The sequence below is a fragment of the Mixophyes fleayi genome, chromosome 2 (genome assembly GCF_038048845.1).
Source record: "Mixophyes fleayi isolate aMixFle1 chromosome 2, aMixFle1.hap1, whole genome shotgun sequence".
Taxonomy (NCBI): domain Eukaryota; kingdom Metazoa; phylum Chordata; class Amphibia; order Anura; family Limnodynastidae; genus Mixophyes; species Mixophyes fleayi.
Window position 1 is genome coordinate 309,224,841 of NC_134403.1, and position 21,943 is coordinate 309,246,783.

Sequence of the window (21,943 nt, forward strand, 5' to 3'; positions counted from 1 at the left end):
GAGACAATGTCACTGAATGCAGCAGAAATATAGAGCACATTTCTCTGGCACATTTCGTTGTCTGAGCACAGCACTTCATATGTCCATAAGTCAAAATGTAAAACTTCCTGCCCAGATCTGATATGAATACAGCCTGCAATCTACGGTATGTTTGTTTTAAATCCACCTCCCAATATTAGTGGTAGCATCGAACCTTCTAAAAAGGAAAAGTGGAGTTGTTGCCCATAGCAACCAATCAGATTCACTGGGGGTGTGCCTAGAGCTTTAGAAGCACTACATTACTACAAGCACTACTGCCGGACAGTTGAACAGTCCTTTCCTATTGGCGACTTGATTACAAGTTTGTTCAGACAAGTGTTTTTTTTGCAGATCTTGCTCGTGCTTTTTTTTGCAGATAGGGAGCAAACCACAATTTGTCCTCGTGCCTATGTGATGTTATGAGCTGTTTGCTCCCGACATGTTCCTTTTGGAATGTGGCATAAGCAAATCATGACAAGTTCATTCAGAGGAGTTTGTGCTCATAATTTGCTCATGTCCAATGCAGGAAACCACTCTGAAAATAGGGATCATTGATCACACAGGTAACACTATCAGAAACTAATGCACAGCATAGGCATGGATAAAACGCTCATCTTAAACAGTGCAAATTCTTCTCATTAGTGCATAGTAGGTAGCCTGCTGCTGTCATGTGACCATAGATTGTGCTGCTATGTCTGAGGACACTGTTCAAAGCAACGCAGGCTACCTGGTTTCATGTGCTCATTCAGGCATCTAGCCGGAGAAGATAAATATGCTGCTTTATGTGTAGTCTGTGAATGAGACTAGCTGAATGACACTTCGGGCCTCGCAGATGAAAGATAGAACCCTGCAGTTACTTTCAGCACATTTAGGAGAAGGATTGTTGGATACCTTTAAGCCATTCAGTTACCCACCTAGATTCTACACCTGAAAACAGGTGCAGATTCTACCTCTTTTATTCATCATTTTATTCATCAGAGCTGTTTGTCTCTAACAGCATTCACTGTAGAGTACATGTTTTACTCCGTTACTTGAACTGAGTATGAGAGTTATTTAAAATATGGCATGTCTGAGCCAACAAGCAGAATCAAGAAATATTGAATTTACAGCTAGATACAAATGAGAGAGAATGAGAGATGTAGAAAGGAAAGAAATAAAAGAATAGTGAGTGCTTAATTTTGTGAATAAAAGTACATTTGCAAATCTGCATTTTATCAGATACAACACAATTAAATATAATAGACACTATTCTGCAAATCAGTGCCATCCTGTCTAGATAGTTCTACATTCCTGCAGATAATTTCTTACAGAATCCTGCCTCCTGATCATTTTACTTCACCTCCCCCAAATCCTATGAATCTTAAGTACCATTAGGAGATTTGCACAGTCACTGCAAGAAGGGGGTTTGAAGTTTAAGTTTTGAGCAAAAATGTGCGTTTACGCCATTCTACATCTAAAATTAAAAAAGGTTATTACTTCTTCATTGCCTACAATTACCCTACTTTAAGAAAGAAGAATGGAAGGGGAGAACACATTCTAAGTGAGACAGAACATATGAAAGATCACTATTGTTACTACACCAGTAATTTTGTTCTTTTTCCCTTCTTTTGTATTTTCAGAAAATGAAGAAGTCAAGGAGACGACACTGCGAGAGCTTAAAATGCTTCGCACATTGAAGCAAGAAAACATTGTTGAGCTGAAAGAAGCGTTTAGGAGAAGAGGAAAATTATACCTGGTATTTGAATATGTTGAGAAGGTAGGTGGATAGAAATGTCATCTGAAATCTGGTCCAAGCACCTGCATCTTCTAATTGGCCATTTATGAAGAATGTTTCAAGCAAATGTGAAATACACTTATATTCAAGCGAAGTATTGCTGTGTTACGATGAAATGATTTATTGGAAGACTATCTCCCTGAACAGCATAGCAAGTAACCATTTGATATTTAGGAAGTTTCTTTGATAAAACGCTAAAGTTATTATAATAACGGGTCTTCATATGGCATCTTGGTATGTACCCCCAAATGCTTTTATTTTTTCATTTATAGGCATAGTCTTTAGATGCTTTTTGTGAACTAATTTTAATCTGTTTAGTTGTTGGCTCTTTTATTTTGTAATTTATTTTTCACAATGGAAGGATAGTCAGCTCCCTTTATCAAAACGTGTTTGAGGTAGTAAGCATGTTAAGTGTATACTAGTGTACAGAGTAACTAATGCCTTTAGTGTGTTTCTTTATCAGCTTTGAGTGTTTCAGGGAGAGATGGCAACTTTGTAACTAGCAGCTAATATTAAAATGCAACTAACAATGATGTTCCCAAGGCACCTGATTATGTAGTTCTAAATAGGACAAGTACAGTGCAGGCAGAGCTGAAGCCCCTCCTCTTTGTTCTCCTTGCTGCTGGGACACACACTGTCTGGGAACTGGGAGCTGCTGTCAGCTCGCCCCCCCCCCCCCCCCCCCCCTAAAAAAAAACTCTCTGGGGAATTCTTTTATTTTTTTTTCAATCATTTAAAAAAAATGTTTATCAGACTGTGTGGGGCCTGGGCTCCCCTGGCAGGCCGGTCCCTGGGAAATTTGTACACGCCCCACCCCCCTCTCGGCACCCCTGCTAGCAGGCAGTAGCGGATGGTAATCAGGACATGGGTGTGTGTGCTTACCCCACTGATCGGTGTAATACCCGGGTCTCCTGTCTACTGAGATGTCCCTCCGATACAGGCCACATGTTGTAACTTGTGCTCACAGGATCTCGGTGGTGTGTTGTCTGTAAGTGCACATGCAACGTTATGTGTATCTGCTGTTTACACTCTAGCCGGCTCTCGTACAGAGTGTTCTTGTTAGGTGAAGGTCTTTTGGTGGGAAATAGACAGAGTCCAATGCAATCCAAAGCATTTCGCCAATAAATTTGCTTCCTCAGGGATGTTTTGCAAGTATGCTGTGTGAGATCCTTATAAATAAGCTGATCATAAGTGTTCTCTATGCAGTGATTTGCTATTCGGCATAGTGGTCAGATGTGGGTTAAGAACCCACTAATAATCTGTAGTTGTGATTGAATAAATTCCTTACTGAGTGTCCATGCATTAAACAATGAAAAATAAGGATTCATAAGTAATATTATGGAAGATAATAAAAAAAATTTCAGAAGATACTGGAAAATTGAGGGTGATCTTCAGATTCCTTATCTAGTGAACACTTATCTAGCATGCTGTGAGTTCAGCATTCACTAGAAAAAAACAACAGTAGTGAGTCCAGTATGTCATAATATGGAGATATAGCAAAAAGCCTTAAACCTTCTAGACTGTAGACAGAGTAAGCATAACAAATAAGACAATATCTTCAAAAGAGACACCACGCGTCTAATTGAATCTCCCCTATGTCTCACAATACAAAAAATTATACTATATATATATATATATATATATATATATATATATATATATATATATATTATTAAACCCAATATTATTTAAGCTAGTAAGCGCTTTCAAAGTGCAGCTAAAGAGTAAAATACATAAAATGATACTCAAATTTCAATAGGCAGCTCCCAGATAATTCAACACCTGTCTGCAAGTGTCGCATCTAATGGATACAATACAAAAGAAGAGGGGCGCCACACATAGTGCATTAAATGTGAAACAAAGTGATGTTCTCCACAAATATGTAATACCCGTACCGTCGGTTCAAATCATATGTGCTTAAATTATATGCTGGGGAAGTCCCTCTAGATGACGTCCGTACCGGACCCTAGAGCACGTATGATCCTGGATATACCAGATAGTCCTCCCAATCGTCAGCGTGAAGCTTCCAGACGGCTCCCAGGTATATGAGATTACATCTAGCATTTATTGCACTATGTGTTGCGCCCCTCTTCTTTTGTATTTTGTGTATGTGTGTGTGTGTATGTGTATGTATATATGTGTGTGTGTGTGTATATATATATATATATATATATATATAAATATATATATATATATTTATATATACAGTATGTGTTTGTGTGTGTGTGTATGTGTATATATATATATATATATATATATATATATATATATATATATATATATATATATATATATGTCTGCTTTGAATTTTATGGGTTTCACCTGTGATATTAGACATGAAGGTTTTGATGGGTCTGGTGCTTTTATTCTGATTGATCTTGCAGGCGTGCCAACGATTACAGTGGGAAAACCCACTGTTGTTTTCCCCCAACCATGTGTTCGTATTTTTAAGATTGTCTGCTTTTTTTTTATACACAAATTTTGGGAGGGGGGTTGGCAAAAGTTCTTTCAGTTTGTCATCGCACAGTAAGACCCCCCAATATTTGTTTCAAGCTGAACCTCTTAATAAACAGGAGGTATGTGGAAATATCTTGGGGTCCTGTGTGTTTCTTTTCAAAAATACTTTCTCTGCTCATCTCATGTATCTCAGTATATGCTTGTTTTACCAGTTGTTGGTCAAAATTTCTATCCATAAGTGTGGTGGCCTGCAAATCATACTGTTCCATATTAGAGCAGTTCCGTATAAGTCTCATGTCCTGGCCCTTTGGTATATTGCGTATTTGATTATTCTCAATGTATATGTCTAGGTCCGGAAATTCCACCCATTCAGTACTAATGTTAGTGGTGAAGTCGATGTTGAAATCATTGTCATTGACGTAGTTAAGGAAAAAGTTCAATACTTCTCTGGTGCCTGTCCATATACATAATACATCATCAATGAACCTGTACCAGTGCAGAATACTTTTTATGTATGGATTATTCTCCCATATACATTGATCCTCCCATTGGACCATAAACAGATTTGCGTAACTGGGCGTTGATTTTGCACCCATAGCAGTCCCATGAATCTGCCTATAGTACCCACTGGTTGTACAGAAGTAATTGGGATGTAACACAAAATTGGTGCTGTCCACTAAGTCTGTTTGTTCAGTTGGTAACTTGTCATCATTTGTAAGGATAGATTTTACATATCTACTTTTTTTGATCTATGATGGTATAAAGTGATGTTATGTCACAGGTCATCAACAGGTAGCCTTTCTTCCATTGAGTATTTTTAGGAATTTCAAATGTATGGCTGGTGTCCCTCAGGTCTCTGCTGGGTAGCTAAGGGCTAGGGAAATAAATCTATATAGCTTTGACTAGTTCATAGCGATGGATTCAATGCCAGAAACGTCTGTCCTTCCTGGATTGATTGGTAAAGGATTTATTTTAGGCAATTGATAGATAAATGGTAATTGTGCGTTTTTGAATGATAGAAACTCTAGCTCAGATTTGTGAAGTATGCCCAATTGCATGGCTTTCATAAGTAGTCTGTCCAGTTTTGGCTTTTTTGGTACTGGGTGGTGGGGTCCTATGAAAGGTGTTTGCAAGTATTTGTGTCACCAAGCTGCCTTTCTAATTCTAATTCTAATTCTAATATGTAGTTACCAGTATCAAGGATGGTGATCCCTCCACCCTCTCTGTCAGCTGGTTTGATGACTATGTATTTATTTGCTTCAAGGTGCCTAATTGCCAAATTATCTTATTCTCTGCTTGGCTGATATTTGAATGGGTGGGCTTTCTCTGGACTGTTATTTTTTCCCAGTCCTCTTCCACCAATTCTTGGAAAGTGGCAATATAGGGGCCCTCGCAATGGTGGGGTAGTTTTGGTTCTAAAGTCAGTATGCACAAACATGTCTAGAAGGTCATCATCTATTCTATTTGTGGGCGATGTCACCCTAGTGGTTCTGTCTATATGATCCTCCATAAAAAAAATTCTTGAGTGTTAATGTACATATAAACTTGTCTATAAATGTCTCAAACTTATTCAAGGGTTCCTCTGGTGCAAATTTTAGGTCCTTTTCAAGGATGCTCTTTTGTGGTGCAGAGATTTGTATAGTGCTAAGATTAAAAATCCCTGTTTGTGAAACAAAACAATATTTGAAGTACAAAAGGACTTCTCCTCAGTAGATATATACCACCAAACAATGATAATTTATTTAAAAGTCAATATATAGTATAATTTATTACATTAAAATGCAATCTGGAATTCTTATAAAAAATGAATAAAGGAAAGAATCAATCAGCCTGTATAGTTGAAAACTCAAATATACAATCATAATTTTACCAAAAGGATGGCTGAAAAGTTCTCATAATATAATGACCAGATATAAGAAATCTCGTCCGTACCATATAGATATTGGATCCCACACAATAAGGTGTATCCAGAACTAAATGACAAGTCTGGCATTAAATTGAGGATGTCATATATTTGAATTAATAACAGTTAATGTACTGCAAAAATACACAGGGTTTTAATGGATGGTGGCATTATAAAGAGGGAGCATTGTATTTTAAAATGGGATCCATATCAAGATTCAATATTCAATATTGGGAGAGGGCATGCTGGAGAGGGAAGAAAATGGGAAATCTAAGTTAGTAACATGCCTAGAAAGATAACTAGGTGGTCAGGACTATATGACACAATTGTCCCTCTAGAACACACACAATAGTTAGTTTTAGTCCTGGGTTACTGACCTGTTTTGACACTGAAAGGCATCTACAATAAGGAACACTATAGTGTAGATATCGTGGCTGTAACATTTCATGGTTGGCACGTAAAGCTTATGGATATAATTCCAACCTACTGCTTTATTTACGTTTAGCGGAATACCAAGTCACCATGTTGCGGCATACTGGACCTTATGTCCAACCAGTGTGCAAATTCACCTATCTTATTGGACCTTAAATTTTGTCAAACACTAATAATAAGTTGACTATAATGTGTGATTTTATAAACTACCATCTTTTTATATAAGTATAGCGTTATCTAGTGATATTTAATAGGAAAATAATGACCTAAGGCATTAAACTTGACTGCTAATCTTATTACTTCACGAGTTTATGAAAGAAGCTTAGTGGGAATCAGGCATTTTTTGAATGCTCTACCTATGTGGCTAAAGTGATTTTTGGACTCCTGGAACCCAGAACTCATTAGAATGCTGCTTGCCTGCTTGGCTGTGTTACTCTTGATAGGGACCCACATGTCAAGTGCAAGGTGAAGGACAGCCTTGACTCTTGGTCCCAGTTGTGGACATATAGTGTTGGTAACAGCATAAGTGTCCGTATTGTTTGAGTGGAAACATAGTACTGTGGTCATTATTGTGTGGATGGGGACATAATGTTGATACCAATATTGTGTGGATGGGGACATAATGTGGGTGTCAGTATTGTGTGGATAGGGACCTAGTTTTGGTGTGTGTATTATGTGGTTGAGAACATAGTGTGGGTGTCATTGTAGTGTCGATGGGAACATTGTGCAGTTGTCAGTATTGTGTGGGTAGTAATGGCTAATAATGTAACACAGCTTCATTCCAAGCACAAAATCATTGAGGCATTTGCAGAACTTTGCACAAGCCAAACAGAGACATTGAGTTATGAGAGGGCACTTATTTTTCCAGAGCAGTGTTGTAATGAGATTTATTATTGTGCAACTAGTTTAGGGAAACAAGATAATGTGGTGGAGTGGATACGTTTATAGAGGCATTATTTGCTGTACAATGTAGTTTCAGGCAATTTTCACTCTGCAAAATGAAGTTTGCCCTTGTTGGTGGACTTTGGGTCTCGTCCTATATTTTTAATAGGACCTATTTTGCACTGTTGTACTTTGATGAAAAACCTCTTCATTTTTTAATCTTTCCGCACACCTTGGCACACTTCTAGTTTGCAGAGACATCTCCTGAGAGAAGAAAGTAAGCATGCACCTTTATGAGCGCTGAGCGGTCCATCTAGGAGTACATGTGCACAACAAAATGTATTGCAGTGCACATTCAGTGTTCTTTATCAATGAGATCTAATGTAGATATCAGCATAGTGTAGGCTGGAACCAGAGGAGTTTTATGACTGTAGTGAGTCCATGCAAGAGCCTAAGCCTAAGGTCTCAGAAACGCTGCAAAATAGAATTGTAGGTCTGACCAGACCTTGAAAGCTGCTTGTAGTATTTTTTTGTCCAGCACTTGAAACAAATATTCGTGTTTACTGACAGTGCATTTACTATAGAAAACATTGACCACCAGTATTAGTTCTGGAGAAGGTGCTTTCACGATATGATGAAAGTAGTTGAACATTGCTGCATACCTGAAAGGGGGTCACTTTTAAATTTAATAGGGCTTCAGGCACTCTTAGCCCCATATATGCTTTCAAATTTATGTCTGTGCTTCCACACTAAAGACCATACTGCAAACATGTGTTCTGTCCCATACACACCCATTTTGTCACAGATCTGTTCCAGATGCATACATACATCACACAGATATAACATACTTGCCAACTCTCCCGGAATGTAGGTCAGTCTCACGGACTCCCGGGAGAGCTGGCAAATCTCCCGCATCCTGCTACAGCCACCACTAAATGACGCGATTCGCAGTGAATCGCGTAATTTTGCCTCCCCTCCAATGCAACATGGTTTTGTCAAAGTGCAGAGTTACTAATTTTTTTGCTTCCTTTTCCTTAATGAATCAGGCCCATTCTGTAAATACATATATGCATGATTACATACAACCATTCTGCTAGAAACACACACTTTCCCATTGTGCCCCTTTTTCTTGCAATACCTTACACAAGGCTGTGCCAATTATCATGGCTTAATGTTCACCTACAGTCAGGCTGGGGGTAGTAAAGGCCATATTCTGCACCTGGACTGAAGTGAGAGGTAATTGGAGGGAAGAAGGGGTGCATAGCAGCTGCTGTGAAGATCATCCAGCTCCCCCAGTTAAAGGTAACTGGGGGAGCTGAATATCTAGAAGCACAGTAGTGACGAAGTGTAATTACATGAGATGTCTGACACGGACAGACTGCAGGCCGACTCTAGTGATGAAGAGAGAGGTGCTAAGTACCCCTTCCCTCTCTCATAGGCCACCTGTAGTAATATTAGTCATGATAGTTATGTTATTTATAAGATGTTTGTTGATAAATGCCATGTATATAGAAAGAGTGTTTGATTTACTGATCTGTTGATCTCTATTTTGACAAGAGCCAAAAGTTGAATTATAGTCAAGAACATTTTAAATGTAAAAAGAAGTAAAATGTAATGCAGGCTCTTTTTTCCTGGATAAAAAGTATTCAAAATACAGTACAATCGCAATCCTGATCTCATGGTTGGTCCCATTATCATCATCATAATTTATTTATTTATTTTTATAGCACCAACATGTTCCATAGTGCTTTACAGTTGGGGACAAACAGTAATAAACAAACTGGGTAAAACAGACAAAGAGGTGAGGGGGCCTGCTCGCAAGCTTACAATCTATGGGACAATAGGACTTGGATTTGTGAGGTTAAGTATACATATTGCATTTCGGTCCAGCCAGATTGCAAAAGTAAAAACAAAACAAAAAAGGGATTATTATGCTATATGATCCAGTCACACAGCAATGTTTATCAGAGGGTTGTTGTGTTGTGTGGATTGTGTAATGGGTGATAATATGGTAATATAGTGAGGTTAAGAGGATGGTTCAGGAATATTATAAGCTTGTCTGAAGAGGTGGGTTTTAAGAGAGCTCTTGAAAATTTGTAGACCAGAGGAAAGTGTGATTGTGCGAGGGAGGGAATTGCATAGAGTTTGTGCAGCCCGAAAAAAGTCCTATAAGCAGAAATTATTAATTTAGACATTTGTTAAATAAATCTGTTTCAACTTGAGCACCTGTAAACCCCACCCCCATTTGCTCTGTTATTATTGCATTTATGTTTCCAAATGCTATATATAATATATATGCTGTACATCCATAGGTAAACATACTGTTATTATGTACTCCTGGTAAGAATGTGTGGACTGAGGAAGATGAGCTAGTGTGAAACCAAGCAGGGCAGGAGATTGATGAGAGCATTGAAAGCCAGACACTAAGTTCTTCTTGTTCTTTTATATTAAGCTGGATAAATATTTGCCTGGATATTCTTCAAAATTCTAAAGATCTAACAAGCTGTGCATTGTCCTATTTATCATCCAACTGGCCACTTAAATGACTAATGTTCTGAGTAGGGTTGGGGGGTTTTGTTTCCCTGTTATTTGATAATCCATCTGGCTCACTAGGTAGCTGGCAATAAACAATGCATGCCAGTATTTAAAAAAATACCTTCTGTAAGATTTAGTAGTCCTATCACCCCACAGCTAAAAACTGGAGCTTCACACATCTACATAAACATATCTGTTTCCCCTTATAAAACTCTACCATTGGGCTGATCCATGGTTGTCCCATTTCACCTCTTTCAGACCCTGGTGTGGTCTAGGTAAGGAGCCTCCACTATTTTGAACAATTGAGTGAACTCCTTACTGTATTATGGATGGAATGTGGGAGAAGGCTGCAGCTAACAACAAGCTCATTAGATTGTTTGCTGCACGTCATGCTTAAATATGTGACAGATCAGCATTGACTCAAAGAACTGTAAGTGTCATTTCACAGAAGTTGCTTATTTGCTTCTCATAACTATAATCCCTGTGACACCTCCAGCTGGTAAGGAATATCTATCCTTTGTGCTCCCCCCCTAATTTAGGTTTCTAGCTCATTATTTGGCAGTGCCCATCTTTTTAGTTTTGAAGGAATATAGTTCCTTTCCACTCTTTCTCTTCCTATTACTGTAGAGACTTGGGGCTAGATTTACTAAGATTCAAGTTTGTTGGGGGTTTGTAAACTGCTACACATCGCCGGCAGTTTAGTGGTCCAAACCACCACATTTACTATAGGGCAGTTTCAGACTGTGATTTAAAATGGATGGCGACGTGTGGCGGATTGGAAAATATAAACCACCAGCGGTTTTGTCCAAACTGCCGAAGGTTTGTTTAAAACAGGCATCCAAAAGACAGGACAGGATAGTTTTATTACCTGCTTCTGAATGGCTTGATAGCTCAAACATACTGTTTGAGCTATTTAGCCATTCAAAACATAAGAGAAAGCATTATTTATAGATTTTAGGGGAAAAATTAATTTAATATTAACTTTTTTTCCCCCATTATATTAAGAGGACTAAATTATTTAACTATTATATTATTGTGGCACTACGTAATGCCAAATTGTGCAACATAAATAATTATATCCACCAGTAACAATCAGTTAATATTATTATATATTCACCTTTCCCCATAATATAATGCTATAATAGTGTCCCCTTAAAAAGCAAATAAAAAAAGTCCCCCTTAAGTTAATATTAAATAAATTTTGTCACTTAATCATTAAATAATGATCGCCCAAATAATTTAAATGTCAATGGTGCTTTCTCTTATGTTCTGAATTGCATAATAGCTCAAACAGCAGCAGTTTGAGCAATCTCGCCACTCACAACCACTCCTTGTATTTTGGCCATTTGGATGGTGGTTTTGCAAACCCCAGCTTAGTAAATCTGGTGGTTTGTATGTTCATCATTATTAAAATTGGGATGGCGATTTGTGAAGTGGGTGTTTTGAAAAATGTCAATTCTGGCCGTTTTAATGGTGGTTTGGGCTTTAGTAAATCTGATGGTTTTAAAACCAACGGGAAAATTGACGAAAACCAGTGGTTTCCCCAAACCGCCCTTTAGTAAATCTAGCCCTTGGAGTTTGCTTGGTTTATTAGATGAAGCAACATCATTGTTTTTTTAACAAGAAATCTATTGCTCTGACTGGTAGGTATTTTCCTTCTCTACTGTAGCTTTTTGCGCGCAAATAAGAGGGGATGTTTACCCAGTTTGTTTTTTATGCACAGCTTTTTCTTCTGACTAGCAAAAAAGCAGGATTCATCCCCTAATATTTCCCACTGCTACAGAGATACCGCTCACCAAAAATTTTTTTTAAAGGTGTCATTGTGACCGGATCTGATCGCAGTAGCACTTGTCTAATCAGGTGTCATATTCATTCTGACAGTGACCCACACCCTTAGGAAATATATAACCTAGTATATCAAATGTAATACCTACTATTAGGTCATGTTGCGTACACCGTGTCAGTGTCTGTCTATTTATGTGGTGAGACATGTGCTTGTGATGTTTTTTTGCTTCTTTTCATTTAGTAAAATGTATTTGTTGAAAAAAAAAAATAGAAAATAAATGTAATGATATGTCAATAGTTAAAATTTGAGCAATTTTATTAATCTACAGGCAGTTTCCTGTCTCTTCAATTAGGATGGCATATGGCAGTCTTATGCTTTAGGAGAAGCCTCGGTTGATTTTCAGTACAGCAGTATTTTTTTTTATTATTTTTTTTTTTTACCCCACACATTAATCAACATGACTTGTGCCCTAGATACTGTGAAACCCTGTAGCCTTCAAACCTTTACACAGTGTTCTGATTAGTGGCTATTGCAATCTAATTCAGATCAGCAGACTCTGTATGCTCATAAGAGTATAAGAAAATAGAAATTATACATGTGTAGCTTAAAGGCACTCTAAAAGTTTTTTTTATATTTACTTTTATCAAACGCTGACAAGAGAGAATGAGATTAGTACATTTTTCTCTTATCGGGGTCACTGTTTAGTTTTCTACGGCTATAAGGCACTATGGCAGCCAACTTCATTGTTTAACTTAGATATTTATTTTTTCTCCCCAACTTTTTCCCTCAGGAAAATGAAAGCTCATTCCTAATATGTGATCTGTTTTGTAGGAAAATATAGTTAGTGGATGACACTGTTTTCTGGCAGCTGAGATTCTTTGCTACACTGTGATGCAACAGCATTTAAAAAATTGTTTCTTTTACTGCACCTCTTCATGCTGTGGGTACAGTGGTTTCCACAAGTAGATATTGGTGCTAGGTCACTAGCCTGAAGCTGCACAATGATGGTAGCAGGAGGCAGATGGATGGTTCTGCTTACAGCCTACTTGCGAATATGTCCTGCTCTTGTGAGGTCCCGACATGACTCAAATCATCTGGGCTTGCGTGACATATGGGTATGAAAGGATTAATTTAAAACAAACCCACCTGTTTAGTCTAAAAATGACTAAGAAGCCTTAAAGAAATCTGCTGCACACTCACTGTTAAAAACAAAACTAAGATTTAGGTTAAGAGCTGATACTCTTAGAAACTCTTTGTCAGGCGCTGTTCCCGCACTGTGTATAGGTGCCAGGGACCGACGCCTGCTGCCTCCTCTGATCCACGTCCCGTTGCCTAGCAACGGGACATACTTCCGGGTCTCGCCAGCCTCCCATGCGCGATGAGGCGTCTTTTCCCTGCCTGTCAGCGGTCAGGAGCAGCTGACCGCCGAATTCAGCTGCCACCAATCAGGGCCCACTATAGGATATATATTGCACCTCCTCTCTGCAGTCTGTGTCAGAGTACTGGTTTCACCAGCTCCAGTGTCCCGTATCCTGTTTCCTGCTGTTCTGTGTTCCTCACTTTTGGCTTTCTTCCCTGACCGTACTCTGCCCTACTTTTTGGCTCTGTTTGATTCCCAGATTTTGACCTTCGACTACCTCCTGACCACTCTCTCGGATCACCCCTGTGTACTGCACCATTGTTTGGCTTCTGACCCGGACCGTACAACTATTCCTGCTCTCTTCCGCTGCACTGATAACTAACTGGGAGAACCAGGACTTGTGCACCCCATGTAGCTAAGCCCATACCTCCTTGCGGGGGCCCCTGGTGAATACCGGTGGTGCATTAGACTCCACGCCTCCCAGATTAGTTGCGCCAATATCAGTCAGTGGCATCCTTTAGTCATTAACGTGACAGTCTTCAGTTAGTCCCTGATTCAGGCACAATCCAATTTACCAGATTTAGTGTAAACCAAATGATTCCTTGCCCAAATGTAGCATTACAAAAGCCAGAACTGACATGTGAATTATTTAAGAACATAAAGACAGAACATTATTAATTAGGATTTAATACGACAAGTCACATTGCTTGTTGAATAAAATAGTTATATATTTACATGTAGAAATACAAAACATTTTTTTAAATGAAACACAGCACTGCAGAACTAGATTCACATTATTTTTAGCATGTGTGACCTATTGAGTGGTTAGAAGATTTTTCGACAATTAATTCGAAAAAAAAAAGCTGATTCCCCAGAAAATAACAATTTGCAATAAAATTTAATTTCTTTTTAATATTTTTTTTTTATTGCTCTCCTCATATCCTCTCCCTATGTGATATAGCAGCAGGTTGTCCCTCAGGCTAACCGGTTTATGGCCTCCTCTGTCCCAGAACATTTCTATTAATTTCCCTGAAATATGCAATAACGTCCTTCTGGAACATGGCAGCAATATGTGAAGTGCATTAATGCATTGGCTAAGACTGATTTATCAGATATCAAACATAAGTTATGTTGATAGCCAATTAAGGTATGATAGTTCTAGTTTTACCTTCTGTTAGGAGTGGTCACATGAGACATATTTTACCAAGTAAGTTGACCCAACCATGAGTCTACACAAAGGTCTTCCCAAAGACACATAAATATTATTGTTCCTTTGATCAATTATGTTTCTCATAAGTAATATAGGCTGAACTTTGCTTGACACAAAGGGGCATATTCAATTAGCTTTCGGATTCGCGGCAACGCGCCGGAACAGCCGCGAAACGTAATACACGTTACCGCAATAACGTGGATTTTCGTTCGCAGCCCATAGGGTTGCGTACGAAAATCCGCGTTAATGCGGTACCGTAATACCCGCAAGAACGCGCACTTTTCGCCCCAAAGCATTTAAAATGAAGCAATTTTTTCTACCAAGCTCTATATTATAATATATATATATATATATATATATATATATATATATATATATATATATATATATATATATATATATATATATATATATATATATATATATATATATATATATTACCAGCATTACCTCCTGACTGCCGGTGACGGTATGTACTGTCCTATCCTTAGTTATGTGATGGTCTCCGCCGCATGTCTGATCGATCACCAGCATTCTCCTAGTTAAGCGGCAGTGGTTACTAAGTTTTGCACGTCTACAAAAAATATATATAAATCTCTATCTATATCCGTCTGTCTGTCTCCTCCACTCCAACACTTTTCCATGTCTCTTATCAGAACTAAGTGGTTAGCACTTCTGCCTCACAGCACTGGGGTCATGAGTTCAATTCCCGACCATGGCCTTATCTGTGAGGAGTTTGTATGTTCTCAACGTGTTTGCATGGGTTTCCTCCGGGTGCTCCGGTTTCCTCCCACACTTCAAAAACATACTGGTAGGTTAATTGGCCGCTAACAAATTGACCCTAGTCTGTCGGCCTCTGTCTGTCTGTCGGTCTCTATCTGTGTGTGTGTGTGTTAGGGAATTTAGACTGTAAGCCCCAATGGGGCAGGGACAGATGTGAGTGAGTTCTCTTTACAGCGCTGCAGAATTGGTGGTCCTATATAAATAAATGGTAATAATAAATAAATAATAATAAATTTATTTCCAGGATAAACTGTATATGTGGTAGAGAAGGTTTCAATCAGAAACTTAATACAACTATGTAAAATTAACTCAAAGCTAAATGAAGCAGAAAAGATTCCTGAGGTTCTCAAAGCAAAAATAGCACACCCTCCTCTTCAGGGTGGCGAACTTCTAAAAACACCTGTTGCTTGCCAGGTTTCAAGTTGTGGCCAAGAATGTATATATAATGTCATCACTGCACACTTTGAATGCAAACGTCCCAAATAATTGGATAGAAAACGCTTATCTGTAAAGAGCAGTTGGTTAACTGTTTTTGGTTTGGAAAATGTCATCCTCAAACTTTCCAAATCCCTTCTCAGTGGGTGACCATGAGAGGAATGCGCATGTAGTAGAGGCTCTGCAGCATACAAAAATGTACAAGCATTATAATACAGTATAAACTCTTTGGACCCAATTCATTAAGTAAAGTAAAGCAAATGCAATATAAGTAACTTTGCAACTTGGCAAAACCATGTTGCATTGGAGGGGGAGGCAAATTTAAAATATGATGGCAGATTTATAGATTGGGTAAGGCATATTCTAGAATCTAGATCAAGTTTAAATTTCAGTATACAAATAAAGCTACCAAGAATTTGTGTGAAAAAACAGATAGTATTTAACTTATGTGCAATATATTAACGAATTTGCACCCCTTGCATTGTAACATTGGTTTGTCCAGAAGAAAACGTACTTTTTTTTTGCCTAATTTTCCTTAATGAATCAGGCCCTATATTCCAACATAATAAGTAAATTAAAACATGTACATTTAAAAATATCTAAAACAGCTTATTGTAAAAAAAATAAAAATAATTTGAATGTAGTCACCTCCTTAACATCCAGCGCATAGATCTCCATAGCCATTATGTTTCCAGTGCTCTGGGAATTGAGGAGAAAGACAACTGGACATTCATCAAAGGCAAAGATGCAATGCATAGTTCCTACTCAACGCATTTCATCACTACAACATTTACATACACACTAGCGTCCCAATGTATGGAAAAATGTTCCATACATTATAACAAAATATCAGAGTGAGATCCAATCAAGTAAATCAGTTGATTATGCCCAATGGGAATGGAGATGGAATGTAAGTTTTGACATTTGGTGCTCTACTGTAAAAGATCTCTCTTGGTAATAGAATACCATTTCAGCTGCCACCTCCATGGTTTCTAGCAGTCTAGAATATCTGACCCAAGTTCTAACAAAACCCCTTGCTGTATGGAGGTATATGCTCCTGGCTGGAAATAAAAATTTTTATTACAGCATATATCTGCTGCATATAAAAGCAGATCCTTAGATCCCTCTACTTGTATCTACAGTAATAATAAATAACATTAGCTTTCTAAAGATGGGCTACATGGTGATTATCACAATTAGCAGTTAATGAATATAATTAATAGAAATAATCTTGGTTTTTTTAGAATCAAATTAAACTGTTAAACAGTGTGTGCTTCCCTGCTGTTAAAAACACCTGGCTTATAACCCTTAGCCCTGTTTGCATGATTGCATCGGCATGATTCTTTTGGCTGGGAAATAAACTAGCCATTGAGTGAGTTTAAGGTTCTGAAATGAGTCGTGTTAAATTGTAATAAGATTAACACTGAACCTTGTTGTAATTTTCCTCATTTAGAACATGCTTGAGTTGCTGGAAGAGATGCCAAATGGAGTTCCTCCGGAAAAAGTCAAGAACTACATATATCAGCTCATCAAGGCAATTCATTGGTGTCACAAGAATGACATTGTTCACAGAGGTGAGAGATTACTAATAGATGTTGTCACTGTTTTTTAAAGATATTTAACTTACCTTGTGTGCACTCATGGCTTCATAAAACCAAGAAAATTCTACTCCACTTAAATGACTGTTAACCCCTTCCCTACCACTCGGTGTACATCTGCGTCCTGTAATGAATGCATTCTATTGAGACGGGAGCCATGTGACTCAAGTATGCAGGTTTCTGTCAATAACGAATGGATGACCAAAATGTATATGATTATTAGGAAAATGTTTATAAAAATATATCGTATCCGTATATCTTGCCTTTTCTGCTTTTTCACAACTCACAATATAGCTAAAATATGCTAAAATCACATCATTTTGCACTTTTTTTGTTCCTACATTATTATTAAGCCCAATAACACTAATTTCCAATCATTTCCAGTTAATTTTGACCACCTGACAGGTCACAATATTATTTTCATACACTTTCGGACAAAAACTGCACCGAGCTGGCTGGATGCTAAGCGACAGAGCAACGGCACAAACACACAGCCGTTCATAGCACATCTAGGAAACCTTGCCAAACAGCAGTGGCAGAAATGAAAAGTGGTGCAAGATGGAATTGTCCTCCTCCCACCCACCCTTATGTAAGATATTGAAAAAGACATGTACAGTTTAACAAACCAAGGACTTCAGCGACAAGCAGTGTCACTTTTGGGGCTGAAGTGCTTGGTTTGTTTGGGCCCCCACAAAACAAGCTACCAATAGCTTAGCTGCATTTAGCCTAACAATGCTGTCAATGAACTCTACATTATTACATTATGTCTGCTCGTGCTGCTTCTTTAATCTCCTTCTCCTCTGTGGATATCTTCCTCTCATCCCTGAAGAACTGCCAAACTTATGTAGACATAGGAATGGATATTACAACTGGAGTGGCATTAGATCTGCTTCAGACAGACTGTGACACGGAACATGTGGGCAGTATGGAATCTGTCATTTTGGAATACGCTGCATTGATCAGAGATTTAAACCAATATATAGACGCAGTTGAGAAGACTGTACTTAAGTTAAAATGTGACCCACCGGATGAGATCCCTGATTTAAGAGAGCTTGTACAAGAGAGATACACTGCGCTTCAGAAGAATAATACAGAGGAAGCCCTGTGGAAGGACAATAAATATGTCCAGTTTAAAGAACAGCTAAGAGAACTGAGAAAACAAAATGGGAGTGTCACCTTCCCCTGCAGACAAAGCTTTGGAATATGAAGACGGAGAGATCGCAGTCACCCACAGCATTCCTATAACACAGTTGGAGATGGTGAACCTAGTGAAAAAGAAAGTATGTGGTTACATGTATGAGATAGAAGCAATTGAAAACAAACAGAAGGGTAAATCCGCCAGGTGTCCAAATATTGGCTGTGATCACTCTGACATGAGTATATCGGATCTTGTTCCAGACAATGTACTAAAAAGAGCCATTGAAATTCATGGCGAATACCAAGGTCATCACTGAGCTTCGAATCAGCCCCCATTCCCAAAAAAATTAAATATAACTAGGTACCTTTGACATAAAGTGCAGATTACAATCACCTTGAGTAATAAATATACAGGTCTATTTAGACATTCTTTATTTCTGCAAGCAACGTTGTTACACATTATTAAATCATCACTGCTGGAATCCACCATTACAGAAGTCTAAGTATTTTGATGTAATTGGCGGGAAAGGCCTTGTGGAACTTGAAGTTTATTTTTATGAGCATCATCTTTTCCACATTTTGAGGAAGTAGCCTTCTACGCCGATTGCTGACAAGGTTCCTGGCTGTGCTAAAAACTCTTTCTGAGTACACACTGGAGGGTGGGCAACTTAGGCAGTGCAAAACGAGTTGGTACATGGGTCTCCAAATTCCCTTTTTTTCCTCCCAGTATGCAAAGAGACTGTCTGATGTGTCTATTTCTATGCTGTCATGAAAATAATCCTCCACCATCCTCTGGATGTTGATAGTAGGATCAGGTGGAGTTACAGCAGAGGTGTCACGTTTTTTGGTCAATTCTTTTAGACCAGACCAGATGTCTCCAAATTCCCTTTTACTTTTCCCAGTATGTAAAGGGACTGTGTGATGTAGCTATTTCTATGCTATCATTAGAATAATCCTCAACCATCATTTGGATGTTGATAGTAGGATCAGGTGGAGTTACAGCAGAGGTGTCACGTTTTTGCATCAATTCTTTTAGACCAGACCAGATGTCAAAATGTTGTGCTGAGTTATCTGCATCATCCCTGGGTCTCTTGGAAAAGCTTAGTTTTTTCCTAGCAGCAGTTGAGTCAGAAACTGAAGAAGGAGACGGTGTCCTGTCACGTAATAATTGTGCTAGTATCGTGCTCACCAGGAGCTCCTTGCATCTCTTGTGATCTGGGTCAGTTGGAAACAAAGAGAAGACATAGCTCTTAAACCTAGGATCCAGCGCAGTCGCCAAAATGTAGCGATCCAATTTCAAGATTTTGATAACTCTTGGATCTTGGTGAAGTGAATAAAGAACTTGATCTACAAGTCCAACATACTTAGCGTAATTGCTTTGTTTCATCTCCACCTTCAGTTTCTCAAGCTGCTTTACCAAAAGTCAAGGGAATCATTTGGCTCTTGCTAGCAGAGTCTGAACTCATTTCACTGGTGACTACTTTGAATGGTTTCAACACCTTGCACAACACGGTAAGTATTCTCCACTGCGTTTGAGTAAAATACATCCCCCCTCCTTTCCCAATCTAATGGCTGGTGGAGTAAGCGTGGATGGCTTTTCGCCATTCCTCTATCCTCAGAAGCATATACAGGGTGGAATTCCACCTTGTTACCACCTCTTCCTTCAGTTGGTAGCAGGGCAAATTAAATTGCTCTTGTAGCTGCTGCAATCTTTTATATGCTGTTTCCGAATGCCAGAAATGTCCAGATATTTTACGAGCCACAGACAGCATCTCTTGCACGTCCCTGTCATTTTTTAAAAAGCTTTGCACCACCAAGTTTATTGTGTGAGGAAAACTGGGAATGTGATGGAATTCACCCAGCTGTAATGCTCTCACAATATTTGTGGCGTTATCAGAAATGACATATCCTGAGCAGAGTCCAAGCGGAATAAGCCATGTTGCAATGACATCCCTTAGTTTTTGTAACAGATTGTCAGCTATATGCCTCTTAGTGAAGTCACTGATACACAGAGTAGCCTGCCTCTGAAAAATGTGACGTTCTTGGATATATGCTGCTGCTGTTCCTGCTGGTGTAGGCGAATCACCCATCCAGTAGGCTGTCAGTCATATAATCTTTAGTTTGCCCAGTTCCACTTGTCCAGATATCTGTGGTTAAGTGTACAGTGGGTAGAAAGGCATTTTGTAGCCCAATAATTTCATTTTTAAGAACCTTCTGGTAGAGGTGAGGAATTGCTTTTTAGTAAAATGGTGTCGTGATGGAATTTGGTGATCTGTAAACAAGACCTCAATTGTCTAAAACCAGCTGCATTAATAGTGGATATTGGACGCAGATTTAATACTAGCATAGTCGTTGTGACGTCTGTGATCCGCTTTGCCACTGGGTGACAGCTTTCATACTTGCTTCCTCTTGCAAAGAATTGTTAAACAGTCAATTGTTGTAAACTACTAGTAGTCTTCTTCTTTGTCTGCTTCTGGGATGAAGATCCACCCCCAGCAGCAGCAGCAGTTTGACCAATGCTCAAGAAATCTTTTGAGGAATCCTGGATAGTGGAGGAGTCATCTAGCCTAAGCAACTTGGATGCAGGACTAACTCTGATCGCTACTGAGGATTTTGATGAGGAAGGTGTTGTGGGTGTAGATTGCATGTGCCGGGGTCTAGCTGAGAGAAGGGACCTAGCTGATGATGGACTGCTTGTTGTTCTTTTTTAGCATTAGTTTCAGATTTTCCCAACAGCTTGCCATGAACTCGCTTCAAATTGCGTAACATGGATTAGGTTCCTAGATGGGTAAGGTCCCTACCTCTACTGAGTGTGGCTTTACAAATGGCTAGACAACTGTTGTCAGGATTTGGGTAAAAATAATTCCACACATCAGAGTTGGATTTTTTGGTCTTCTGCCCGGGCACGTGGCCTTCTTCTTATCTCGTGCAAGAACTGCTTCCACTGGTGCAGGACTTACACAAACATCATCATCATCATCAACATCTCATTAGCCCCATCGTCAGCTACATACATGTCCCCCTCATCCTGTTGCAAGTGCAAAGTGGCATCCTCAATTTGTGTATCTCCGGCTACACTTATCCACACATTTGCAGAAATGGTGAAAGGATGCTTCTTTGATTACAGTATCAGTAAGGTCAGGCTTAGACATAGCATTCGTGGATAGACTCTCCTCAGGAATTTGTGTCATTTCTGAACATATAGTTTCTTTTACAGCCTTACTTTTTTTTTCAGCTCTGCTTTTACACATAAAAGTTTTTGGACATCTCTTTTGGACTCAAAATGACAAGGTCTTGCTTGGTCATGACTGATCTTACAAGAATATGCCTTAGTTACAGTTGCTGAACTAGCACTTAGAGAAAGGCGAAAGCCTGATTCTATTCTTGCCACTGCGTGTGTAGAATGGCATGTTGGCAAAAAAAATTTCTGCAGTTAATTTTGCCTGGATTACAGGTCTTTTTGTCTTGACCAAGGTAAAAGGTGTTATTTTACATTTTTGATTCCCTGATTTAAAAACACAATGCACTTTAACATAGGCTTTAGCAGATGACATAGAGGGATTACTATCATCATAACTGGTGCCAGTAGCTGCTTTGTGCTACTGGTCTTCTGTGTACTGCTGTGAATCCATT

General features: G+C 38.8%; 1 protein-coding gene across 6 annotated transcripts in view; it reads left to right on the forward strand.

Moving 5' to 3' along the window:
* The window catches only part of CDKL5 (cyclin dependent kinase like 5), a 324,391-nt gene that overhangs the window by 222,710 nt on the left and 79,738 nt on the right, over positions 1–21,943 (forward strand). For all 6 annotated transcript variants that reach the window (XM_075196518.1, XM_075196523.1, XM_075196521.1 and 3 more), the window contains 2 exons: positions 1,638–1,774; positions 17,029–17,149. In XM_075196518.1, coding sequence (XP_075052619.1) covers positions 1,638–1,774; positions 17,029–17,149 — 258 coding nt within the window. The remainder of the gene's footprint in view (positions 1–1,637; positions 1,775–17,028; positions 17,150–21,943) is intronic.